Source organism: Perkinsus marinus (genome assembly GCF_000006405.1).
Source record: "Perkinsus marinus ATCC 50983 genomic scaffold scf_1104296955874, whole genome shotgun sequence".
Classification (NCBI taxonomy): Eukaryota; Perkinsozoa; order Perkinsida; family Perkinsidae; genus Perkinsus; species Perkinsus marinus.
Genome location: NW_003207677.1, coordinates 972674 through 996029, shown reverse-complemented (window position 1 = coordinate 996029; position 23356 = coordinate 972674). Strand labels below are relative to the sequence as shown.

At 47.0% G+C, this 23356-nt stretch overlaps 6 protein-coding genes across 6 annotated transcripts in view; 3 read left to right on the top strand and 3 right to left on the bottom strand.

The window, feature by feature from the left end:
• The window catches only part of Pmar_PMAR020700 (60s ribosomal protein l18a, putative), a gene marked incomplete at both ends in the record, with an annotated part of 773 nt that extends 143 nt beyond the window's left edge, over positions 1 to 630 (bottom strand). Inside the window, 4 exons of the mRNA XM_002775671.1 lie at positions 1 to 102; positions 244 to 344; positions 389 to 504; positions 598 to 630. The exon at positions 1 to 102 is cut by the window's left edge and continues 4 nt beyond it. Of these exons, the coding sequence (XP_002775717.1) occupies positions 1 to 102; positions 244 to 344; positions 389 to 504; positions 598 to 630 (352 nt within the window). The remainder of the gene's footprint in view (positions 103 to 243; positions 345 to 388; positions 505 to 597) is intronic.
• Positions 631 to 971: 341 nt separating this feature from the next.
• On the top strand, positions 972 to 3870 carry Pmar_PMAR020699 (beta1,4 mannosyltransferase, putative; the record flags this gene model as incomplete). Its single annotated transcript, XM_002775670.1, has 14 exons — positions 972 to 1093; positions 1145 to 1196; positions 1227 to 1368; positions 1469 to 1532; positions 1889 to 1951; positions 2003 to 2066; positions 2113 to 2226; positions 2338 to 2432; positions 2505 to 2590; positions 2784 to 2879; positions 2933 to 3024; positions 3108 to 3234; positions 3290 to 3714; positions 3762 to 3870. The coding sequence occupies 13 exons, from the start codon at positions 972 to 974 to the stop codon at positions 3451 to 3453; spliced, it is 1281 nt and encodes a 426-aa protein (XP_002775716.1). The 3' UTR covers positions 3454 to 3714; positions 3762 to 3870.
• A 57-nt stretch (positions 3871 to 3927) lies between these two features.
• On the top strand, positions 3928 to 4772 carry Pmar_PMAR020698 (conserved hypothetical protein). Its single transcript, XM_002775669.1, has 5 exons — positions 3928 to 4039; positions 4097 to 4202; positions 4281 to 4418; positions 4463 to 4621; positions 4668 to 4772. The coding sequence occupies exons 1-5, from the start codon at positions 3953 to 3955 to the stop codon at positions 4712 to 4714; spliced, it is 537 nt and encodes a 178-aa protein (XP_002775715.1). The 5' UTR covers positions 3928 to 3952; the 3' UTR covers positions 4715 to 4772.
• Positions 4773 to 6225: 1453 nt separating this feature from the next.
• Pmar_PMAR020697 (hypothetical protein) lies at positions 6226 to 6581 on the bottom strand (the record flags this gene model as incomplete). The annotated part of the gene is made up of 3 exons (XM_002775668.1): positions 6226 to 6322; positions 6370 to 6487; positions 6533 to 6581. 3 exons carry the CDS (start codon positions 6579 to 6581, stop codon positions 6226 to 6228), a joined length of 264 nt encoding a protein of 87 aa, XP_002775714.1.
• Positions 6582 to 7900: 1319 nt separating this feature from the next.
• On the top strand, positions 7901 to 10628 carry Pmar_PMAR020696 (Membrane-associated transporter, putative). The gene is made up of 14 exons (XM_002775667.1): positions 7901 to 7986; positions 8034 to 8125; positions 8185 to 8305; positions 8360 to 8519; positions 8703 to 8812; positions 8854 to 9008; positions 9055 to 9144; positions 9288 to 9415; positions 9482 to 9582; positions 9635 to 9707; positions 9759 to 9919; positions 9959 to 10079; positions 10211 to 10373; positions 10463 to 10628. The coding sequence occupies exons 1-14, from the start codon at positions 7907 to 7909 to the stop codon at positions 10540 to 10542; spliced, it is 1635 nt and encodes a 544-aa protein (XP_002775713.1). The 5' UTR covers positions 7901 to 7906; the 3' UTR covers positions 10543 to 10628.
• A 4025-nt stretch (positions 10629 to 14653) lies between these two features.
• Pmar_PMAR020695 (conserved hypothetical protein) lies at positions 14654 to 21994 on the bottom strand (the record flags this gene model as incomplete). The annotated part of the gene is made up of 26 exons (XM_002775666.1): positions 14654 to 15516; positions 15564 to 15707; positions 15754 to 15856; positions 15902 to 15997; positions 16340 to 16520; positions 16569 to 16639; positions 16725 to 16809; positions 16866 to 16974; positions 17024 to 17166; positions 17225 to 17344; positions 17709 to 17790; positions 18606 to 18696; positions 19639 to 19696; positions 19744 to 19830; positions 19911 to 20004; positions 20094 to 20274; positions 20369 to 20426; positions 20490 to 20612; positions 20670 to 20831; positions 20879 to 20916; positions 20964 to 21045; positions 21095 to 21205; positions 21256 to 21316; positions 21370 to 21513; positions 21559 to 21698; positions 21932 to 21994. 26 exons carry the CDS (start codon positions 21992 to 21994, stop codon positions 14655 to 14657), a joined length of 3489 nt encoding a protein of 1162 aa, XP_002775712.1. The 3' UTR covers position 14654.
• Positions 21995 to 23356: the final 1362 nt, after the last annotated feature.

The window sequence follows — 23356 nt, the reverse complement described above, 5'->3', positions numbered from 1 at the left end:
TGATGTGGGAGCGACGGCACTCATCATTCTTCAAAGTAGCAGTCTTAATGATCTGCACATTAGAAGCAAGAGCACGATGACGACCAGCCATCTCTGATACATCTGACCAACGGCACCAGTAAGAGTGGTATCACGGTACTCCTTATACTGATACACAATAACAACTTGATAATGAATACGACAACATCCCTCAGCATTACATGTTATGAGTGCCAGAACGAGAGTCATAACGAAGCCAGATACCGTAGTTGTTAACGGTAGTAGGATGCTTCTCAAAGCACTCAGTGATACCAAGCATCTCACCTCCTGTCAACTTAGCCTTGGTAATACGCTTCATATAATACCTAAAAAGGAGGAGTATATGTAGATATTAGGGTAGGCATATTACCAGAACTTGGACTTGGCAACAACAGAGTTACGAGCAAACATCTTCATACGGAAGATCTTAGGCTTGGGGTTCTTAACGGAAGGAGCAGCCCGACCAACAAGTTGGTACAGGTGCATCTAACATAACAACATCATACTCAGCTACACCCGATACGCTACATATTCCTGATAACGCGGGGTTTACCGTACGATACCCCCAGAGGTTACTACCTTCATGCTGATAGAAGGATCCGTCTTGACCATTGCGACTGAGGAACTGCCAACCTACGGCGTAACAGGCTGGTTTGCGGTAGCCAATGCAGACTTTATCGATCAACTTTGCGTAGCGAGATATTGAAGAAGCGGAGCGAGGCAAAACTTGCCTCGCGCATTTAGAAGGTTTGTTTATCATTGGGCAAGGCCTGGGTCGATGGATGACGTAGCGAAGAGAGGCTACGTCTACGATTCGGAGTTGAGAAATATCTGTGGCTTAGGTCGCATGAGCCACCTGATAACTGTGGTTACGATGAGGAAGCGGAGTGGTATGAGGGCATCATGTCCTCGACATACACCTCATATATCTACTACCACTATAGTTCTTTGCCATGGTTCAATATAACCAACGTGGTGGCGGTAGAGTAGGGAAGGGTAAAGGAGGTCGAAGAGGAGGAGGATTTATGACTAGACGATCATCTGCTGGGTCGTGGAAAAACTCCGAAAGGAAGGGGTAGTGGGACCTAATAGGTGGCATTCGAACAATTGGCGACATTTATTTTAGAGGTAAAGGGAAGGGTCGAACCAGAAAGGAAGGAGTTACTGCTGAACAGCTCGTAAGTGGTAGTAGGATGGTGGTCTGTTAGGATAACATCTCACAGGATGAGGCCTTATTGCGTTACAAAGGGGAGGATGCTCTAGCTAAGAAGTATGATGAGGATCTGGAAAAGTATTTTGAAAGGGGTCGAGAAAAGGAGGAACAACATGAACATACCTCTGATGATGCAGGTGATATACTTAATATGGGAATTATAGTCTAAATCGATAACAACAACGACAATCAATGTCCTATGGTCATTCACGAGTGATTACCATCATCACTATTCAGATGCTACAGCCCCTGGTGATGCAGGTGGTAAGGTAACTGACGAGGGAGGAGGAGGAGCCACTGTGTGAGGGGAACTACTAGTTTATTGGAGGTACACTATAAGGAGCATTGTGTTGGGAGGATTTAGGATGGAATAAACTCATTCTGGGTAGATTAGTAGTACTGTATGAGTCGATCTATGTTAGTTTTTATTACTATGGATATACTTCATGTTCCCGCTTGTTGTCCCATTATAGTCCCCTTCATTATGGTGGTGATGGTGGTGACACTAGCTGTGTATATGCTCTATCGGCGGCGGCGGCAGCCATATATGAAGTGTAACCGTGGTTTAGCAGTAGTGATGGTATTAGGGGATATTGGACACTCTCCACGAATGCAGTATGTAGTAGTCTTGATATGCTCATCATTATCATCAATTAGATATCATTCAATCTCCTTAGCTGAGCAAGCCGACATGGACGTCATCATCCTAGGATACCCAGGGTAATATTACTCTTATCATGCACCTCTCTACAACAAGAGCAGCAGCATCAGGTCCAAGCCTATGAAGGAAGTGATAGCTTCTAAACACATCACTCTACGGTATATGAAACCATTCGTATCGAGGATATCGATACCGTGAGTGCCGATCTGTTGTTGTACAGCAGAGTCTAATCATACTCAGATACATAATCTATGCTCTATGTAAACTGGTTTATGAAGGTACTCAGTTGTTGTGGATATTACTATTTGAACTACCTCCTCCTAAGCTGATTATGGTAGTCGTCCCAGGGAGAATAAGGATTCTTATCATTACTCTAATTCTCACCCTGATCCTATGTCGTCGTCATCCTGGTCGTGGTGGAGTGGTCTGGTAGATCCATTGGTAGGTCCAAACTCCCCCAGCTATCCCTACTCTTATCATAGCTAGTATTGTTACCTTCATACGCCGATCGAAACTCATTGTTGACTTCCATAACTTAGCGTAATGCATTCGGGATAAGGGCAGTTATCCAACTGCTGTCGTGATCTGCCTTCCCCCCATGCTAATAGTCAGGTATACCATCCTAGGGGAGAAGTTGGGTCCACACCATTTACTTGTCCGATTGAGCCATGTCTATGAGGCATTCTGGGCATCTAAGTGTGATTATGGTCTGTGTGTTACACATAAAATGGAAGGATTCCTCAGAGATGAATGGAAGGTGGTACCCAAGTAGATCTACCTAATTACTATTTGATCCTAATGTCATCATCAACCCGTTCACACTTCAGGTCTCTCACGTTGTTACGTGTTACGACAGGCCATTGAGAGATAGATTCCATGGTAGAACATCAGATAGTGATCGTATAAAGCTGTATGAGAAGTTGCGGTCATCATATGGTGTAGTTGAGGAGGATCTTACTAGTGATAAGGTTATCACTATGGTATCGAGTAAGGAGATGATGATGATGTCTTGAATATGGTGTACTTCCTATTCTTGGTAGGTACATCATGGACTCCTGATGAGGATTTCCTAATGCTACTACCAGGATTAGTGGAAATCGACTATCTTTTGCGAGAGAAAGACAAACTGTTGGTAATAATATTCCGATCTGTACAAGTATAACGACGACGACGACGACGACAGGCATGGCGAGTAGTTTACGGAGTTCCTTGCAGGTATTTTTCATAACGGGAAAAGGTCCATGTAAGGAAGCCTTCGTTCGAGCTTTTGAGGATCTACGCCTTTCTAACATCAAGTTATATACACCATGGTTGTCTGTCTTGGACTATCCCCTCTTACTAGGTGTGTTGATGACATCCAATGCTGCTGTGGTGGCGCGTGACAGTGATAGGTTTAGGTTCTGTTGACGTGGGTATATCCTTACATCAATCGTCTTCGGGATTAGATTTACCAATGAAAGTCGTGGATATGTTGGGGGCTGATCTTCCAGTCATTGGACGCGACTTTGAGGCTTTTGGGGAACTTGGTAGGAGGAGAAAAAGGAGAAGGATGAAGGGTTAGGAACGTTCATGAGGAGAAGGAGGAATCATAATAACCATTTATATTCTTAAATAGACTTTAACCAGCAATCTTCTCATATCTATCACGTTGCCTTATCGTACGTTGCTATGGACTATTTCTTCCCAGTGAATCATACCTAGACTATGATGATAACCACCTTTCAGCTGATGCCGCTGGTGTGCTCACCTTTAACACTTCACATGATGTTACCAACTTGTTTGACAAACTACTTCTACAAGGTGACCGATCGAAGCAGCTTCGGTAGTAGTCGTTCCAGCGTCCCACCAATAATACGGTCTTTCAATCAGTTTGTCGATGATGGAAAAGGCTCGAGAATGGCGACAACTCGATTGGTGCAGTCAATGGAAGGAAACGGTCCTCCCAGTTATTCATACTTTCAATGATCCTTCGTAGTAACCTCGATAGCAGCCTTGAGTTGAGCGTGGAGTGGTATAGTATGGTGCTCACTGCTCGTCTAGGCAATTTTTCCATCAACATAATGTCCGCCAGCATCGCTGAAAATGATGATTATTTAAACTCTGGAGGCGTTCAATCTGTTGGTATATTGAACCAAGCCAAGCGACAGGTACCAAAGGCTTCCCTCGATCCATCATCATCATCACCCTCGTGGTCTTCCTCTCAGTCGGCTGTTAACCACAAGTCAGTGCCAGAGAATCTTTATCTTCAAGGGTATGGTAGACAGTTTGGTGAGAAGATGACCTATTCAGTGGGGCTCTCATACGGCAGTGGTAGGCGATGCTCACTTATTATCATCATTAAAGACGACGGTGGTCGCGGGGACGTCGTTATATTATCATAAACTTTAGGCATGCTTGTCGGTGGTACATTTGGTTTATTGAAAGGCTTACAGAAAGGAGGAGCAACTTCAAAGCTACGAGTAAATGCAGTTATGAATGCAATGTCGACACAGGGGCCAGCTTTGGCCAATCAGGCAGCCATTATAAGTAATAATCCTGCTTAGTCGTGGTGGTGTATACCTTACATTTAGCAATGTATTATGTTGCATTTAATGGACTGGTATCATGGGCTCGTGGTGGTAAAGATGATCAATTCAATGCTGTTGGGGCTGGGGCCCTTAGTGGAGCTCTCTTTAAAGCCACTAGTGGCAGTTGGATCGCCGTCGCCAAATACAGTGCAGCATCGGCAGGTAATAGACAACACTGGTAGGAGGAACTTAGTCCTTATTCTTTTAGCGGTATTCACGGTCGTCGATTTCGCAATCCGTAATAATTATGTCTGAGCTATCTACTAATAGACTACTCATATACCACACCATTACTGCTGCTGCTAATGTTGTTGTCATCTCCACTGAACCTTACACTCGTTTCTCATAATGCACGAGTATTTAGTTCCCTCCGTAGTATGTTACTGGAGCCTTCTACGATGGATTATAACTCATTGGTTAGCCTCCAGATCTGTGATCATAGTCTCCGCTCATACCACACCATCACCACATCAGTAGCCTAAGTCTCTCCCATTCGACGACCCAACTGACGAGGTTATGTCCTCTATCAACGCCATTCTTCCCTCATCACATTCACGAGAAGTCTATTGAGAACAAATCGCGTTGGTTCTCGAAGGTTCTCGATGATAGCATGGGCCCACTTTAATCTCGGTATAAGAATTGTCGATATCATCACTCATGGGCGGGATTTCATTCAATTCAGTCACAATCGGGAGTCTTCACTGTGGAGAGAATATGATGGACAGTACATGTGGCTATGCCGACTTGGAGAGCGTCAATGAGGAATGGCTTGAGCCGTTACTAATGAGACCAACACAACATCATTTGCATAACGATATTCCTAATTTTGCATACAAATCGATTCATGCTTTTTCTACCGATACCATAATGAAATCTTCGCTCTCTCTCCAGTCGGGTAATATAACCCATGGCTCTTCCGAAGCATCGCTCTCCGTCGTCGTATCAGAAATGTTGGTAATATCATCGAGGCCCCAACGGGCACACATCTCGAGACACTCTTCCACTGCAAGGCCGAATTCATACACCAATTCGGAGTCGATCGAGTCCGCCTTGTGCGAGCTCGAGACCTTAGGACCGCTACGAGAACTCCGTCGTCGTTGCACTTCTGACGAAGTGGGTAGATAATCTTCATTGGTTACATCACCCTTCGCAGGGCTACTCGAAATTAAATCTTTGACCTTCGATGCTATAGGAAAATAATGAGGATTTGCAGTAAGTGCAAGAAAACGTTCCAAATCACAAGAGTACCTGTAATTGAATCACACTGTGATAACTCGCAAAACATGACTTACATGGCGCAAGTAGATCGATGTGAGTGAGCCGAGGTGTTGAACAATGCCAAACAACTATTGAGGGTTTGGTAGTTGTCACGTATCACATAATTGACCAAAACAACACAATATTACTGTTACGCAAATGTATAAAAAACGAAGCAACTGATACCACGACAAAGATACACTTTCATCCAGCAGGAACTTGAGAAAGGTCCATCGCTGATAATGACCCTCCCATTAAGGACGGGCTGACAGTGATGATAACCTCCTCGAGAGATACTAGATACAACCTCAGAATCACCGGAGTAGTATTAGCGGGAGAATGCAGTAGCTGATGAACCCTGATAGCTGTTGAGGTGAACTAGACCTACCACTACTGGAGTCGGGTGATAACCTTGTACGTGGATCATAGGGCACTGCATAACTAGCCTTCTATGGCTCAAGATACGAGTGACGGAAGTGTCGCTGTCTTTTCATGTCTTAACAGTCAGTTTACTCAGCCAACTGGTAGTTAGCAGCAGCTTGGGCCTTCTCTTGACGACTGAGCTTCTTCTTGTAGGAATAACACCCAATAAACGTCAATGCGTACCTAAGAAGATCAGCTGAACATAGGTGTCCAGTGGAAGGGAGACTTACAGTGCGGCGGCAATCCAACATCCAACTGCTGCAGAGGGCTTCTTGGAATCGGCTACCTCAATCAAGCGAGAACCCGAACCGCATAGGAGGGCAAAGTAAACGAGGACCGGTACGGCAACTGAGAGAGACGTTATATTAATGGTTGATGCAACTAGGAACCTACCAGCCGAGAGAATTGAGCAGAAGCTAGCGCAACCGGACTTGCAGGACATAGGTGGTAGGAAGAGGAAACTGACCAACCAAGGATCGTACGATAAATGTAGCACGGTATGAATTATAAGACCAATTTGAAGAGACTACCACTCCATTTCGAATTATCATCGCCAACCTATACATAGATAGAGTTCAACATACTCCGGACCCGATAGAGCCCCGCAATCACGGAGTTATTCGACTATCTCGCGAGATCGAAACACAGTACGACACAACACAGCCTAACTGAAGCTCACTTTAACGTCTTGTCACCCGGAGACGTATCTATAGGTTGATTGGGGTAACATACAAGAAATGTTACGAAGCGTACTATCTAATCCAGCAAAGGAATTCCTTATTATTATCAATCACTTCACAATCCACTCCTACATAGTGAACTATACGTGATAAGATACGGGGTTCAAAGCTTCGAAATGTCATCCTTTGAAGCCGCGCTGACTAAAAAAGCTGAGTTTCAAGCGATGACGCTCGCGCGCGCCATATTGATCGGTTTCATGCAAGTCCGTCCTGGACGTGGAATACGGGTAACAATGTGGCACTGGAAATTTGAGTTTGTCGCTTCCCCATTCCATTACATCCTAGATTGACAATGTGAAATTCACATTAGACACTAGCAGGAGAGCACACCATATCACGCTGTACACATACAAGGTTGTCGACTCGACTCGTTGAGTTGGCATCAACTGATTGTGCACCTCCACATACATTATATAGGAACATGGCCCTGGCATCAACAAGGGCTCCAAGAATCAAATGTCAGTAAATATTTGAAGCCCATACATACATCTAAATGTAATGTGTACGTCGATATGGTACCTCCAAGGGTCATGCCATGCCCATGCTCTATATGGGTGGGATGGGAACGAATGACCGATTATGTACATACTAATCTGGATAGTATCCAGATTACTACGTATCCTCGGGATGCGGGTATACAAGTGCATACGTACCAAAGTAGTGGTACGGGAAAGTTTATTAATTCGGTGACCTTCGGTCAGGCTGCCATGATGGACAGTCTTCCCTTGGAATATTGTAAGTCCCTGGACTCCCTACTATTTCTTTTGATAACACCGACTTCGACGGTTGGGGTGAGCAGAGTCGTGATGGATACTTACCGGTCATCATCACCATGTAGTACAAGGCTTCGTGAGATGTGCGAAGCCCAGCGGTGTGTCGAATGGCTACTACGGCGATTGGGGGGTCGACTACTTGGCGAAGGTGTTCTTGGTATTGACCAGAGACCCATTCGAGGAAGGTTGCTTAAGGCTATCACCAATTGTTGTGTTAGAGTGTGTTCTCCTTATTGTTGGACACTTGAGATTATATGAGCTTATGTCTCACGGCACGATATAGAGAGATGACCGAGGACGATACAACACTTGATAACAATCGCCGACCTCTATGGTAAGGAGCCTACCTCGTAGTAGCTGATGACAGAGTACTCTGTGTAGGTGGATCATACTACTTACAGTTGGACCCTTCGGTGTATCATTTGGTTTTGCTCTACAGTTTGCATTATTAACACCCTTTGGGATGAAGCTTGGTAATGACGAGCTCTCTCTATAGCAGTAACATCAGACCCCTCTAGTAGGATCACCTTAGGCATCTCGGAGACTATGTCCTCTTACTTGTGGTTATGTGGTCCGGTTACTGGTATGATTATCCAACCCTTAGTAGGGAGGCTCAGTGACCAATGCCAGCATAAATGGGGACGACGTCGTCCGTAATCATCTCAACAGCATGCTCCGTCTATCATCGATCGAATCCATCATTTTAGGTATGCTCTTGGTGGCACCGTACTATTGATGATATCTCTATCTCTGATAGCTTGGTCATTAGACCTCGGTGTCCTTTTGGGGGATCATGGTGCCGATGACCATCGTTGGGCGATATTCCTATTCGTATTGGCATTCTGGCTATTCGACGCATCTAACAACGTAAGTATCATCACAGCATAGTCTTCGCTGACTAAGATGCGATAGCCATGCTGTCATTGACCTAACGAGGCGAATCAATAACACTAGGCACTCGGCTGAAGGACCTTTCTAATCGAGTCCCAATTGGCCCTTAGTCCCCTCCCAATGCTCAGTATGGATACACCTCGGTATAACTGATGGTAGGTCCTAGCGGTAGTGTTTCGAGCCCTCATATCGGACACCGTACCAGACACTCAGCTATCCTTGGCATACAGCTGTCAACAGTGTTGGTGGGCACTGGGGATGATCTCAGGGTGAGCTCCAATCGACTAGTCATGAAGGCATCGAGATTCAGTTACTTGTGTTGCCGTATGTCGTGGGCTGCAGTCCGTGACTGGGGGACTAATGGGTCTACCTGGGACGTGGCGTCCCCATTACTAACCCTTATGGGGGTCAATCTATCAGGAGCCTGTCCGAAGCAGTGTGCCCTCACTCATCAGCAAGACCAATGTATTCCGTATCATCACGTTCATCTCACAGCATGTACCTCCGACAGGCCCTCCTGAATACGTACCAGGATGCTATGATCTTCGATCGGCCTTCAGTGTTAATATATTGGTAGTTGCAGTCACAGTGCTCATTGCATGTAAGATGTACTCCGACTCATCTGTGGGCTGGGATAACGTCTGCTTTCGGGTCTTCTATCCTGTGTTCTCATGTTCAATAAGCATAGAGTGACAGAGTGTTAAGAGGGAGGCAGTCCTATTGCCTACCAATCATTCCATTCAGGTGTGGCAGGCCGTGAAGTTCAGCACATACCTCGATATAGTATGTCCATCCGTACTATACTCTCCAACCCTCTAAAGCTATGCTGTGTGGACTTCCGAGCCTTGCCTTCTGACTACACCCTCATCTATGTAAAGCCCCCCCACATCGCACATCATCACCGTATTCGTAGTCGGTCGACCCTCGTCGTCTATTAGGTTGCGACTCTTCTGTCGTGGATGGGCTGGTTCGCCTCTCAAATATACCAGTCCCATTTTGCAGCAGTGGAGCTCCTCAATGGTGGAGACAGTGGTCCCGAGTAGAAACGTCACGACCAGGTCTCGAACCCTGGACCTCCCGTACCGTATCAGATATGAAGAAGCAATGCACGTTGCTGCTGGGGGTATGCTCGGTGCTGCAATACTCTCCGGTATTGCCGGTCTGGTGAGACATTGCTGGTCCTGATGAGCCTTGGTTCGATGCCTCCCAGCGTAGATCCTCACCATCGTCCTTCGAAGGGACGGTCGATCGCCTTATCCCCTATGGGGGGTATCTTGCCTGCTCTTGGGTGTCGTACTGAGCATAGCTCCTCTATTGAAACACGTTAGTGTTGGTGTCTTAGAGACTCAGATGTGGCTTGCTGCTGTTGGTCCAATGTAAGCTGATCTTCGCTTTACCACCCCATTGTCCGATAGGTATGCAGTGACATGTTCCGTCCCATATGCTCTAGTAGCATCGATATCACATGTGGCCTCATCTGAGGATGAGAATGAGCACCTTGCTGAGGAGGATGAGGGAGGTGGAGCTATGATGGGAGTAAGTCAACACCTTCCGCAACAGTCGGTATCGTAGCCATCAAGGAGTATATCGTGTTGTATACAGAGCCACTTGTTATAATGATTCCAGTATGTAGCCCAGGCTCTCCCTATACTGTGAGTCCTTGATAGGTTCTCAACGTCGCGGTGTGTATCCCGCAGCTGTTGCTCTCCCTCGTTGGCGGCCCCCTCAACACAGCTGCGGGTTCCGATAGCGCGAGTTTCGTCTTGGGGGGTTGCTGCAGTGTTGCCGGAGGACTACTCTTACTGCTGTGGAAGGCATGTGGCACTTCGAGTGGGTCACCTGAGGTCCCCGTGTTCTCGGGCTATTTGTATATGGAGCATTAACGACCTCGATCCTTCTACTTGAGCGTTGATCCTCAGGCACTACTCGAATGAGCGTCGTTCGATCTGAGGATTGTGGAGCTACCTCTGTGGAGGGGACGACTGTAGCAGCGGAATGAGCAGATCTCTGTTCCTTGCTACTAGCTTCCTTTTGGCACAGCATAGATATGATTACCTGTCATGTTGGTCTAAGTTATCTCGCCCATTTATCCTTACTCCTGATGATCTCAGACTTATAATGAATAATTCAGTGCTTTTCAATCTTAAATGTATTGAGTTAACTGACGAGTATCGCGTGGGATAGCATGGTCTTCCCGTATGATTAGGGTTCAAGAAAGCTCTCAGACTATCAGGGCAGTCAACTAATGAAATCCTCCTGAAGTCCGGATGTGTCTTGCTCTTGAGGCCGCTGTCCACAAGTTCCTGGTAAAGGCTATGGGCCGGACCATGCCAGGGCGCGGCAAGCTACCCCTGGGTCACTGCAGGCTTTACCCTCCGGGATGTCTAGCAATCAAGCCGGGTGATGGGTTTCGTGCCCCTTGGTCTAGTGGTGTGGTGTCCGGTACTGTCACTTGGTCCTTGCGATCTCTAATGTCGCTAAGACCCGCCTCTGGATCTTGCCTACGCCAGAGGTTTGTGGTCTGTGCCTCGAGCACGGTGCGAGTTCTTACTATATGAACTCAAGTCCCGAGCACCAGAAAAGAAATGAAAAGAGAGCCTAGCTCCATCCTCTGCTAACCTTTAGGGTTAGAGAGGACCAAGGGACTGATGCCTCGATGCATGCTGCTCTGACCTCTCCAATGGGTCAGCTCCTTCTTGCGCCTACCCTCCGGGATGTTGTACCTGCGCATAGAAGGTGGGGATCTCATGCTTTTGAGTCCCTCAGCACCTGGGCCAATCTTGACCAGTGACACGTCTACCGGTACCTACCCTGGCACTCTACCATATGCTGGATCCAGTTCTTGTTGGTCAAGCCTCGAGAGAAGAACCTGAAGGACGGAGGGAGTTGGAGAAGACTGGACCTGAAGCACTCGCAGCAACTTGAAGATGGCGAGCCTCGAAGTTGGATCTGGACCGAAGCTCTTCGGATTCTTGGACGACTGAAGACTGAATCAAAGGGATGAAGCGGCGGCCAAGGAGGAAGAGTGGCCGTAATTAAGTCGACCGAGTTCGCAGTATAAGACATGTCATGATGATTTGTTGTACTCGCATGACTCGGTGTATCATGCTTTATGATAATTGTATTTTCCGAAAAAAAAACTAATGAAATCCCCTCTCGATAGAACGCACCGTAGCTTACTGTAGAGGCTATGAAGGCACTGAGTAACTTGGACCCAAAACGGTTTAACATAGTCGGAGTGTACTGAGCCAGGCTTGGTGAGCCTCCATCTGGGCTCTATCCAAGAGAGGCCTCTATGAGACTAGGCGTAGTCGTAGTCCGTTGTCCGAAGCTGCGACTGGAGGAGTGAAGAATCCACTTCCACTAGATGCGTTGTTAAGAGGGACATATTTCTGTGATGAACCGCCCTACCGCTCCTTCTACAGATCTCATCAGGAAGAGGATAATCCATGACAAAGTCTAGTGTCGACTGTACTCGAACAGGATCACTTATGTAGTGATTACCTTTCGTTCACAAGAGTACTCTTGACAAAACCCTAAACCGTGATGAGGAGTTGTATACCCCACCCTAATGGAGGTGTAGTCAGTACAGTCATGTACTCGACTTCGATGATCCATCCCGTATGGGACTGGGGTGTGGGTATTGCTGAGCGGTTAATTTGCATACATCCTTGGTTGCTAGTGCACCATGTAGATATGACACTGCTGCATGCGATACAGCCAAATTTCTTCGCGAAGCCAATTGAAGTTTCCTTAATTACTATTAGTAAATGAGACAGCAATCACGTTGTTCTGTTTTAGGCTTATGTCTATCGATTTCGTCTTTTGGGCCTTTCGTCCCTTAGCAAGCCTTCAGAGCGGCTCAATTCTGCTCCAGTTGCTGTTGCTGTCGCCAACTTTTTTTCTCTAATTTCCTTTTTCACAAAGATGTCCGGAGCAAACGAAAACTACGAAACGATATACAGCCGAATCACCCGCAATGTGAGGCAGCTACAGAAAACATCTGTGAGCATCTATACCTTCTAGATATCTATTCGGCGGGTAAAGCTACCCATTTAGCAGACAGGGATATTACATTCGCGAATAGGGACTTCAATTCAGCGGCCAGGGTTGAATAGGGAAATCAGTTTCGCGGATAAGGACATCAATTTCAGGTTACAGTCTCGATGACGACGCTTCGCGCTGTGCAGTTCGGGACTGCCAGTCCCATAAGCCATCTCCGAGGGGTAGCGTAACTATTAGTTACTACTGGTTTTATGCCGCCACTGGTAAACGAGATTGTTCGTGTTGTGTTTGTGGGTCTGTATAACCCCTCCGAGCTATCGGTAGTCACGTATTGTTGCCTTTCCCTCGTTTACTGACAGCCATCCGGGATTTCCCGGCGCTAAAGCAAGTGACGTTTCTCTCGACTGTCGCACGGCACCGTGTCTGAAACATTCCCCCTTGTCACGGCTATTGCTCGCACAAACTGGAGCAACAGATGCATCGAGAGGTGAGTTGAAGAGAGAGGTCGGTGGGGAAGAAGGTCGCGTGGACTGATGAAGGTGTCTGAAGTTGTTGGCCGGAGTCTCAAAGCAGAAGAATAGTATGACCAACTCATAAACGGCTCGTTATCAAGGAAAGTTTCAACGGAAAGTTTCAACGGCCGTGCCCCAATCGGATACAAGAGACTCTCTTGTAAGAGAGCCACTGCGAATGCTTTTTCTATGATTATAATGGGGGCTCACGTCAAATATGCCAAGCCAATCGATTTGTCTCAAAGACATGGTGTCTCCGAGACGAATCAAATCGCTTGGAATAGACACCGATCGAAAGGGCTCTGTAGTGAGAGTCAGGAGTTACTAGGTAGAGCATTCATCCACTCCCCTTGTGAAACTCTGAGCATGTGAATGCCATACCAGTACTGGTAACACTGCCAGCAAAACTGGGCCGGTATTACTGGCCAATGTTCCGCATCCACTCCATTTTGCTAATCACTTGGCGTTGCGCCAATGGCACTAAAACGCAAAACCTCCAACTGGAAAGCTTCGTCTCACTCATTCGATCTTCTGAGCCTAACAAGAGTGTTCATTGATTCAGTTAACAGTTACTGCTTGCACGTTACCTTCGGCTTTCACAACAGCCGCTGCTGCTTCCTGCGCTGTTCCCCGCATTTGAACCTCAGTACTTTAAAGTTTAGTGGTACCTCTCTCAATTCGGTCAGCTGAAAGATGATAAATAGCTGTAAATTGACTGCTCCTCCCAGAGCATGCAGAGCAGCCAGAGAGTATCCTCGAAACCGTCATTCGAATGACGGATCGACCTACTTTTCTGTCTGGGTCGTCCGCTTTTGTGGCTGAATTCTTCCAACTCAAGCGATCTGCAATAGACACACATGAATCCGCACCAGTCGACCGTCCTCTCACTTTCACAACATCCAATTTCCGTTTTGCTGCGTCCCGTTATGTGGCTCCCCGGCACCGTTTAGTCTGCTTTCCAATCGCCAACACCCGCGCATCAACGTGTGGATGATCGCTTCGCGCTGATAAGGAAGTAGACGTTCCATAGCGCTGTGGACAGCGAAGGTAACAGGTATTCAAGTAGAGGGCAGCTTACTCGTTGACATCCTTGAAGGGATCCATTGCAGCCTGCCAGTCCGCCCTAGCACTATGCACGCGTTGTCGTAGGTCTTCTGCAGTCACAGACTCGTCGCTATTCTGAACATTTGAGGAGGGCCCACCGGATGGAAAGGAAGTCTATTGCTTACCTAAATATCTTTCCTAGTGCGGGCAGTTCGGTGTTCAAATTCTGATAGCCGCAACCACAGCATCCGTATAAAGGACACTACAATCATAATCCACGACTGGAAAGCATGCACCATGACCGGCACGACATTTCAATGCTCATGATGGGAGATACGAATGCAGCATACGAGCCCTCAATGATCGCCGATCATCACAGACCCTCCGATGGAGAATGAGGGTGATTCACCATCGGTGACAGCCTCCTCGAAGACACTCACTGTTGAGCCAGAATTACCATAGAATACAGCCGATGGCACTGACCGCAATAGAAGGCAATACTCTTACAAAACAAAATTTTGGCACACAAGAAACCATTAAACTGCATGTGTTAGTGTTTCCATCGTTTATTCTTATTCCTCCTGTGCACACTCGGATCACCCTCCACGGCCTCAGCTCGCTTCCTTCGCTTCTGTACACTAGTCCCCTCGTTGTCCTCCTCGAATCCAGGCAGAGGAGGGTTCACAGGTATCGTTGGAGAAGCCTGCTCGTCTGTAATCGCGGGAGGTTGGTCAATATCTTGTACTGGCAGCTTCCATTCCTCTTCCTTATGTGCTTCCTCCTGCTCCTCCTCTTCCTCAGTGTGATCGTATATACCATCCTTACCTCCCTGTACACCGCCACTATACTGAGCGACCAGCTTATCCACATCAAGATCGTCATCACTGTTCCAGTGTATCTCCTCCTCATCCTCATCGATGCCGAGGTAATCCCTACTGCTATCAGAGCTCCTCTTTCGCCTCTCCTCCGCGGCCTTGGCCTCCGCCTCATCGACCTCCCTCTGCATAAGCAACACTATCGAGCACTCCATTGTATGAGGGTTTGTATCGAAGCCCTTCAATTCGATAACTCTGTACGAAACACCATCACGCTTGCTCTTGGCCAAGTTCCTGATATCATCGGTAGCACTTTGGAAGGACGTATTATGATACACTATCCTCTGGGGCGCAACCTCATCGATCCATTCCCGCACACACGATGACACTCCCTCCTCTGGAGGTGGCGTTAACAGGAGAGTGCCTACCGGTCCTTCTATGTCGAGGTCGATCAAACCCTCAGGGGTGCTTAGATTTGACACTTCCAGGAAATGGGCATCCTCGTCATTGAAAGAAGACGCTATTGTGTGATTGCCTTCGACCATTCTAGAATCCAACACGCATGTAATAGTAGGATTGCCGACAGCAACTAGGAGCCTACCAAGATGCATACAGGCCTGGATGTTGAGCTCAACTGAGCTCACCCGGTGAAGAGGCCGTGAGTACGTGATGCATATAAATCCACAATGCGATCGTCAGTCTCACACATGTTTACAATAGTATTGAGAAGTATACCAGCGAGGCTGCTGTGAGACGGGTAGTAGCCGCTCGTCTGCAGCATATACGGACTGAGACATCATCTCCGTAACATAGCTCAAGGGAGTCGAGGATTACTTATCGAAACCTTCTATTGACATTGGTAATGATCCATCACCCACGAGTGGGACATCCCCGACGTATACACGAGACGAGACCTCCTCTTCCTCCTCTTCAACCCCTAATGACGTACGACTATCGATATAGTGCTGGTCAGCGGCCTCACTAGCATATTGATAGCTCTCGATCCTCACCACTCCGGTCACTGCCTTACCACAGGCGTCCTTGATTCGTCTACCCAATGCCTTGAGTTGAGTCAGACCTGAAGACATCGCTGAGCACACGGCCAAACACAAGAAAGCACGAGAACTTATCCAATAGACTGAATCTGATACTAGGACACGATGCTGGAGAAAGATCACACGAATGGACAAAAAGGAATCCAGGAGCAATATCGCACATCAGAAGTATTCTATCCAACACTCCGCACGGCTTGTATCTTTCTCCGTTATTCCCGTTAAGCTCACATTCTTTCGAACATCCTGGTGATATCTCCAGTCCTACTAAGGCCTGTGTATCGCTGTCATTCGTACGAACCCATAATCGACGTAATATACCTTGCATGTGAGTATGAAGACGACAGGAAGACATCGGCATAGCCTACCAGAGCCGTTCCTCGCACTATAGACGGTGAGCCTAGAGTCCCGTCTGAGGCCACGAGTGCCCTCTACAGCTTCCTTGATAACAAGCATAGCAACATGACGAACCCTTGACGTCAATGGTGTTAATAAGGCACACTCAGCTAGTGCCATGTTCTGTCCTGTGTCGAACCTCAATGTCCCGAACTGCCAATAAAAGGCTCAAGTTATGGTATCACAATGACAATCAGTTACTTGCACCATTGGCACGGTCGAGCCAGACGTCGTCTTGGCTTCGTTGAATATGATGTCTACGCTGAGGGTACCTAAAGAGACGACAATGTGGCATCACAACGAGGAAGCCGTTGCTCTCTTTGATAGCAATCCCAGCCAGATCCCCACAGAACTCACTAAATCCCAACTCGGGTGTGCTCTTGTGGAACTCGAGAGGTTGGCTTGGGCACAGTTTGCTGAAGAAACGGATTTTCCTTTTCACCTGTCATCATAATCATCATCATGAGCATAGATCACCGATGCATAGCTAGACGATACTTGTTCATTATATTGCAGAGGAAGTATCTTGCATCCACTGCAACCCTCCACGAAATGTTCACATGGAATATCCGTAACTCGCAGGTCGCTAGTCTTAACTCCCGATTGTCTGAGCAGCAAGTGCGTCGATAGAAAGCGGGGGGAAATTGGTATCATACATAGTGAGGGCGTATCTTGGAGACGTCCTACGATCCCAGAAGTCGACCTTCCGCTCGATACTAAGATCGACTGTATCCCCTGGTAGGACTCGAGGATGGGTAGGAGTATATAGATGCTTACAAACACGAGAATAGACCGGCACCTGTAGAAGAAGAACAACAAGAAGGGTGCCAAGGAGTTAATGATCGAGGATCACTCACGACACCATTGCCATGATGATCAAGTCGTGTGCATTTCTTGCCGTACAGCATAGTCCCAGCTCGCAGTGGCTTTGTAATGATATTCCTCTCCTTGGTGTCATCCTCGAGATCATCTATCACCTGAGAAGCGTTCAGCACTACTAAGACCACATACAATCGGAAGGGGTAGCCAACGAAGTACTATCGAGCTGCTACGTCTGGTATGCGCACTGTAAGCATTGTCTAATTGTTGTTGCTCCTACCATCAATATCACACTGATAACCAAACTCGGATCACTCGTATCATGCCTGCATCCGAGACCGAATTTCACGCTATTGCATTTAGCCAGGAAGTAGTGGGAAATCGGACAACATCCACTGTCCCACGATGGAGTTAGTAAGGATTCTTATCGATGTATGCATCCACACAATGCCATAAGTTCCACAATAGAGCTATTATAGGTACGGTTACAATACTCGTTCACTGCGTGTTATTGCCTCCTACCGGTTTATTCGCCTCTCTCCACCATTGCTTGGTCACCCCCAATTTGATAACATTGGGTTCCACTACCGCTGCCGTGAATGTCCTACTATGAGCAGCGACTACTCGTACTAGACTACGTGCATATTCCGTGCATGTGAACATTAAGGTAACCTTCGATGGGCTCGGTCAATCCAACCCCACTATCACTGTTCATGCCATGCATTGAGTCAATAGAATAACACAACATACACAATTGTAGGATAGTTCGACCGACATCTGTGTTGTCGACATGAGTCCCCCCGATGCCTCCTACATAGCATCGACAAGGGATAAGTCGACGACAATGACGACAGAACCATTATGTAACCATTGAAACGGGTACTAGTAGCTTATGGTGATGATTATATAACAGCTACAGGGAGTGTATGAGCCCCTTCACAGTCGGTTCCTACAGCGGCATACCAGATGTTCACATCCTTGTATGTTTCATACAAGGATGGTTCATGATGGAGTGAATACTGTCGTACAGAAACGAAATTGATAGGTCATTCAAATATGGGCTGAAGTATGGAGGCTGCCGTTGTGAAAGGTCATTTCTCTGTTGGTATATAGAATGAGATTAGGTCCGATTTTAAAACGTGCATGCTGAGAATTTGTGGAGAAAAGTTAGGCCCTGAAATTTGGAGGTCATATCATGTGAACCATACCTCCCTGAGCTGCAGCATGGTACTCGTTGAGGTGACTTTGCATGAGTCGAAAAAGCGGATATACTAAGAATATGTGGAGGGGTGTATTGTTCTTGTCGGGCAACAAAAAGGAAGGTCCCCGAAGACTGGAGCCCTGGTGACGATGATACAACCGAAAACTGAAAGAGGCTCTGGGATGGATACTCATATGAGGTATGATGAGTAAGCTTACCATAGCAGATGTTCCCTCTTGATACCGCATATGATGACAACGAGTGCAGGGGGCTCCTCATACCTGAGACCAGATAACGCTACTACACTGCCTGAGATCATCATCATATGTGCCTTCCTACCTTCCTGTCTCCTACCACACTTCAACTCATTCATTATTTGGCGATGCCATGGTGAAGTGTTGGTGAGGAGTCTGTTGTGGGTGTAATCGTACCAAAGCCCCCACTCGGATATGAAGAGGATGGGTTGCCAAGGCCCCAATGCTTAATGGAGGAGGATACCCACGTAGGGTGTCCTGAAATCACATGTTCACCATCACTTCAACTGGTTTCCGTCCGTTATTATGTTCGGTTTCTTTGTTTTATCAGACACCACCATCCTGACTAGATAACTAAACACTAAAGATTGGTGTTCTTCTTCTTCTAATGCTGCTAGGTAATCTTGCAAAGGATGGAATATGATGATGATGAAGATGATGATGATGATGATGAAGATACGGAACAACAACAACAACAACATTGTCGGGTATAATATGCTAGTGTACGTGTAGGAGGAGGAGGAGGAGAGTAAGATGGTTGTCTCGGTGGAATCAGTGAAGAGACCGCCACAACAGTCAGGCCACAAACCTTGAATCATCATCAACACTCTTACTATACTGGGTGGTGGTGATGATGATAATGATCATGATGATAAACGACATGAGCTTCTAACTGAGAAAGAAGGCCCATGTTATACAAAGTACTCTGATATATACCCGTCGCAGAACTTGTAGAAGTAGTAGTGGCAGCAAATGTCGTAGTAGTAGTAGTAGCAGCAAATAATGAACAACAGAAAAAACCAACAACGACAAGATTGTGATAATGATTATGATGATGATAATAATCAACAAGAACGATAACAACAACGTCATTATTATCCTTCTTGATAATATCAGAATATCGGACCCCAGGGCCCAGGAGCGCCGCCAGAATAGTAGTAATCAGAAGGATAAGGTGGAGGAGGTGGTGGTGCACTATTCCGAGTGCTACCACTACCAACTGGCCCGGGGGACCACGCTGCTGCTTGTTGCAGTGGACCTCCGATAAAAGGAGTCTGATAATAACAACAGTCATAGTGCTACTCCCAAGAGGCTTGCTTACTTGCTGTGAGTGTTTAGGGATCCCACTCTCCATCTGTTGGCGTACTTGACGGCCCAACGGCGATCGATCACTTGTTGTGGGCAATTCCTAAAGGGTACAAACATAGCGGATAAGCAATAGAGAGGACACGTTTCGAGCCCATGGGATCGATCCATTCCACTACTCACAGTCATAGGCAACCCTTGTTGTTCTTCTTGTTGTTGAGTTCCCCGCATAGAGCCCATCTGGACCGCGGCCTGCGGTGACGGGCCTGATGCGTATCTGAACATACAAGAAACATCTCGACTGAGAATTGAACTTGGGACACTATGAACACAACGGAGAACTTCACGACTAGACCAGCAACCCACCCCTTCTTCAATCCCTTTCCGCCGCCTGGAGTTCTTTCGCCTGCTCCTCCTGCTCCTGCTCCTAAAGAACCGCTCCGAGGGATCCCAGCGCTCCTGCCAATCGGAGAGTGACCCCGTAGGGGCGGCCCCCGATTGGTCCCAGCGAAGTTGCTGCGAGATCGCCGATTCCCATACTCTCCACCTACACAGAAAAGGACCTCCGGTTCGATTCCGAGCTGGTACATCTAATAACTTACTCCCACTTGTACCACCACCACCACCTCCACCACTACTACTCCCCTCAGAAGCTAGATGAGTGAATGTCATTCGACCATCGACCGTTTTATGCGGTTCCTGAGGTTACAAACTCCTTTATTCCTCCTCCTGCTACTTCTGAGATCTCCATTAGTATCTTACCTCCAAACAAGCCCAAGCATCTTCTACATTACTATACGTTACAAACGCATATCGTTTGCTCTTTCCAGCAGAGTCATAAACTACAATGCACTCATCCATTGGACCATACTTTCCAAATACTTCCTAAAAAGCAATACCATTACCAACAACCTTTATTACCTCGAATCGAGCCTAACTTACTCTTAAAGTCTCAGACGTAGTATACGGTGCAAGATTGTATACGAATAATTTACGCATGCTTTGATTGGAATAAGTTCCTCCCCTATTCGCAGAGTCAGAGGATGACGCTACTCCACCTGTCGTCTGACCACCACCACCACCTCCCACAGAGGACGTCGACATCTGCAAAGAGCAGTCAAACCAGTGGCTACCATCATGACACTAATCACCTCGACAGACTTATCCCTCTCAGCACCACTGGGAGTGGCTAAGAACACACAGGCATAAGTTTAATACACCAAAATGATACATTACCTTGAACGACCCCCATTTGTTGATCGTGGTCTATCTTATCAGCAGCAAACTTGAGAATCAATTGTCGACCATCCAGATAAATCTAATACGTACACTTATACACTATGCAGTAATGAGGTAATCCTACTTACCTTTCCTTGGTTAGAGCAGCTAACTGCCTCGCATGCACTTTCAACGCGTTCAAATGTAACAAATGCAAACCCTTTACTCCTCCCAGTGTGACGATCGTACACGACCGTACCCTATCATAGCACCAAGTCCTACGCTGTGATAGCGACACCATTTGCACTACCTCTTCAATCACACCAAATTTACCCAGGGCATTCTTAACAGTATCACTCGAGCTTTGAAAACTGACACATGGAAAACCGTCTTAAACCGTTTCGCCTCCTTCCCCAAATATAACCTTATATTCCTAACCAGTAGCCTCCTGAAGGTCGCATTACTCCCTACCACTGCTCTCAAGGCATCCCGCACTTCCTTGCTTATAGTGGAAGCATGGGCAAGGAGCTCTACCAGTTGGGTCTTCTCAAAATTATTGATGATCGTTCTGAAAGTAATCATACCCTAACCCCGCCACACCCAGTGCTATCACCTAACGTCGTCTCTAGCAACCTCATCAGGCCGATCAAGGAAAGTCCTGATGGTCTCGGGCAGCTCCGCCCGACGTCGAGGGCCGCCTCCAGTCGACGGTTGGGCATCCGATCCTCGATCCCCTACCAAGTTAACATCGATCTTCGCAATGGGCGCGAGATCAACGAGAATGAGTGTGAGTACACACCACCACGAGGATAGATCACGAGTCGATCCGGACCCCCACAAGGGGGGATTTCAGTATTAAGTCCGCACGAGTAATGCTGCTCTACTTAGCGTGACGCGGAATTTACCCAACTAATTATGGTACGAATCTCACTCTATAAAATGTTACAAAGTAACGAATTCACAGCATTACCCTATCCCTAAATTACCAGAGCCAAATCGATGTCCTCTAACATCACTCCGACTTCCCATCGCGTTGATTCCCTCGTCATCATGATGCGAACCCTCCTCCCTCTCCGAACCAAACTGCTGTTGTTGATGATGATGAGTTGGATGTTGCCCCGGTGTGGTACTGCTCATACTTTTGTTTTATGGAGTCTTCGGATGAATGGTTGAGCAACTGTAGCTCTAGCGATGCCAACAAGGTGCGTACTTGAGTGCAACTTGCAGCATTAACCAAAAAATTGCACGAAAACTGCACAAACGTAATACCGCGCGCCCTCTTAATCGATTTGGACTAATATCTACTAACCCGGCCAAAGATTATTATTATTGGTCCTGAGTTAGCATCACTACCGTATATAAATGAATGCTGATAATAATAAGTATAACTGGAGCTCTACCGGATTAAAACAACATCTCTATAGCCATCTTCAAACACGAGATATACTGTATTCGATCTCCTGGGAGCCTCCACTAGAATTAAGAGTCGATACAACATCGATGGGTATAGGCCTTGTCCGATCCTTAATAGACGTATGGGGAAGGGGGAAAGGTTACATGTAGAACTGTCAAGGAAACACATGAAGGCGATCAATTGACGTTAACTGTAAAACTCAAATCAGTTGACCTGTGGTAGTCCCCATGATGGATCTGAAACATCAGAGGCTCTTACCCAGAGGAAATCGACCCATTTATTCACCCCTACCGACACCCCAGCCACCATTAGGTAGACAAACTCAAGTAGCTTTGTGTTACCGCTAATTCAGGATAGATCAAATTGTCGCGCGCAATGAACAGCGCATCTACTATGTCCTCTTACGTTGCAAAGAGTGTGCTGAAGGATCTCGGCGGAAACAGTACTGACCTACGAGGTGTGGTCTGACAGACTTTGGGGTACCCCGAGTTGGGGTGCCGTCCACGACCCACTAGAGTCGATCGATTGAAGATACCCCTGAGTGGCATCCCACAGTAGAATACCACACCATCACGACATCATTAGCCCCATCACTAGGTCATCCAGCAATCCCATAAGCATCACACGACGTGGTGACAGGACCACTGGTCTATTTATTTACGTTAGATCGATAGTCAGGGAATTGACCGCCACTGAGCCTGCTGTCAATATGGTGACCGTGAAGGTCTTCCAAACCACCGCTAGGGGCTCATCCTGGACGATGGACCACACGAGGCTCCGCATCATTCTGTGAAGATCGCAGAGTGCCTTCCTCCTCCATTACTATCTCATGTCCCTCCCATTCATACCCATAGCTACTTCAACATCGGGGACGATCTGACAGCAGGGGACTACTTCTACTGCCAATCGATAACCCTCGTGTAGTTCAAATCCAAACCCATGAATTCCCGAGGGAGCCCCTTCTACGTGTGGTGGTCATAGTGTCTACAGCATTCTC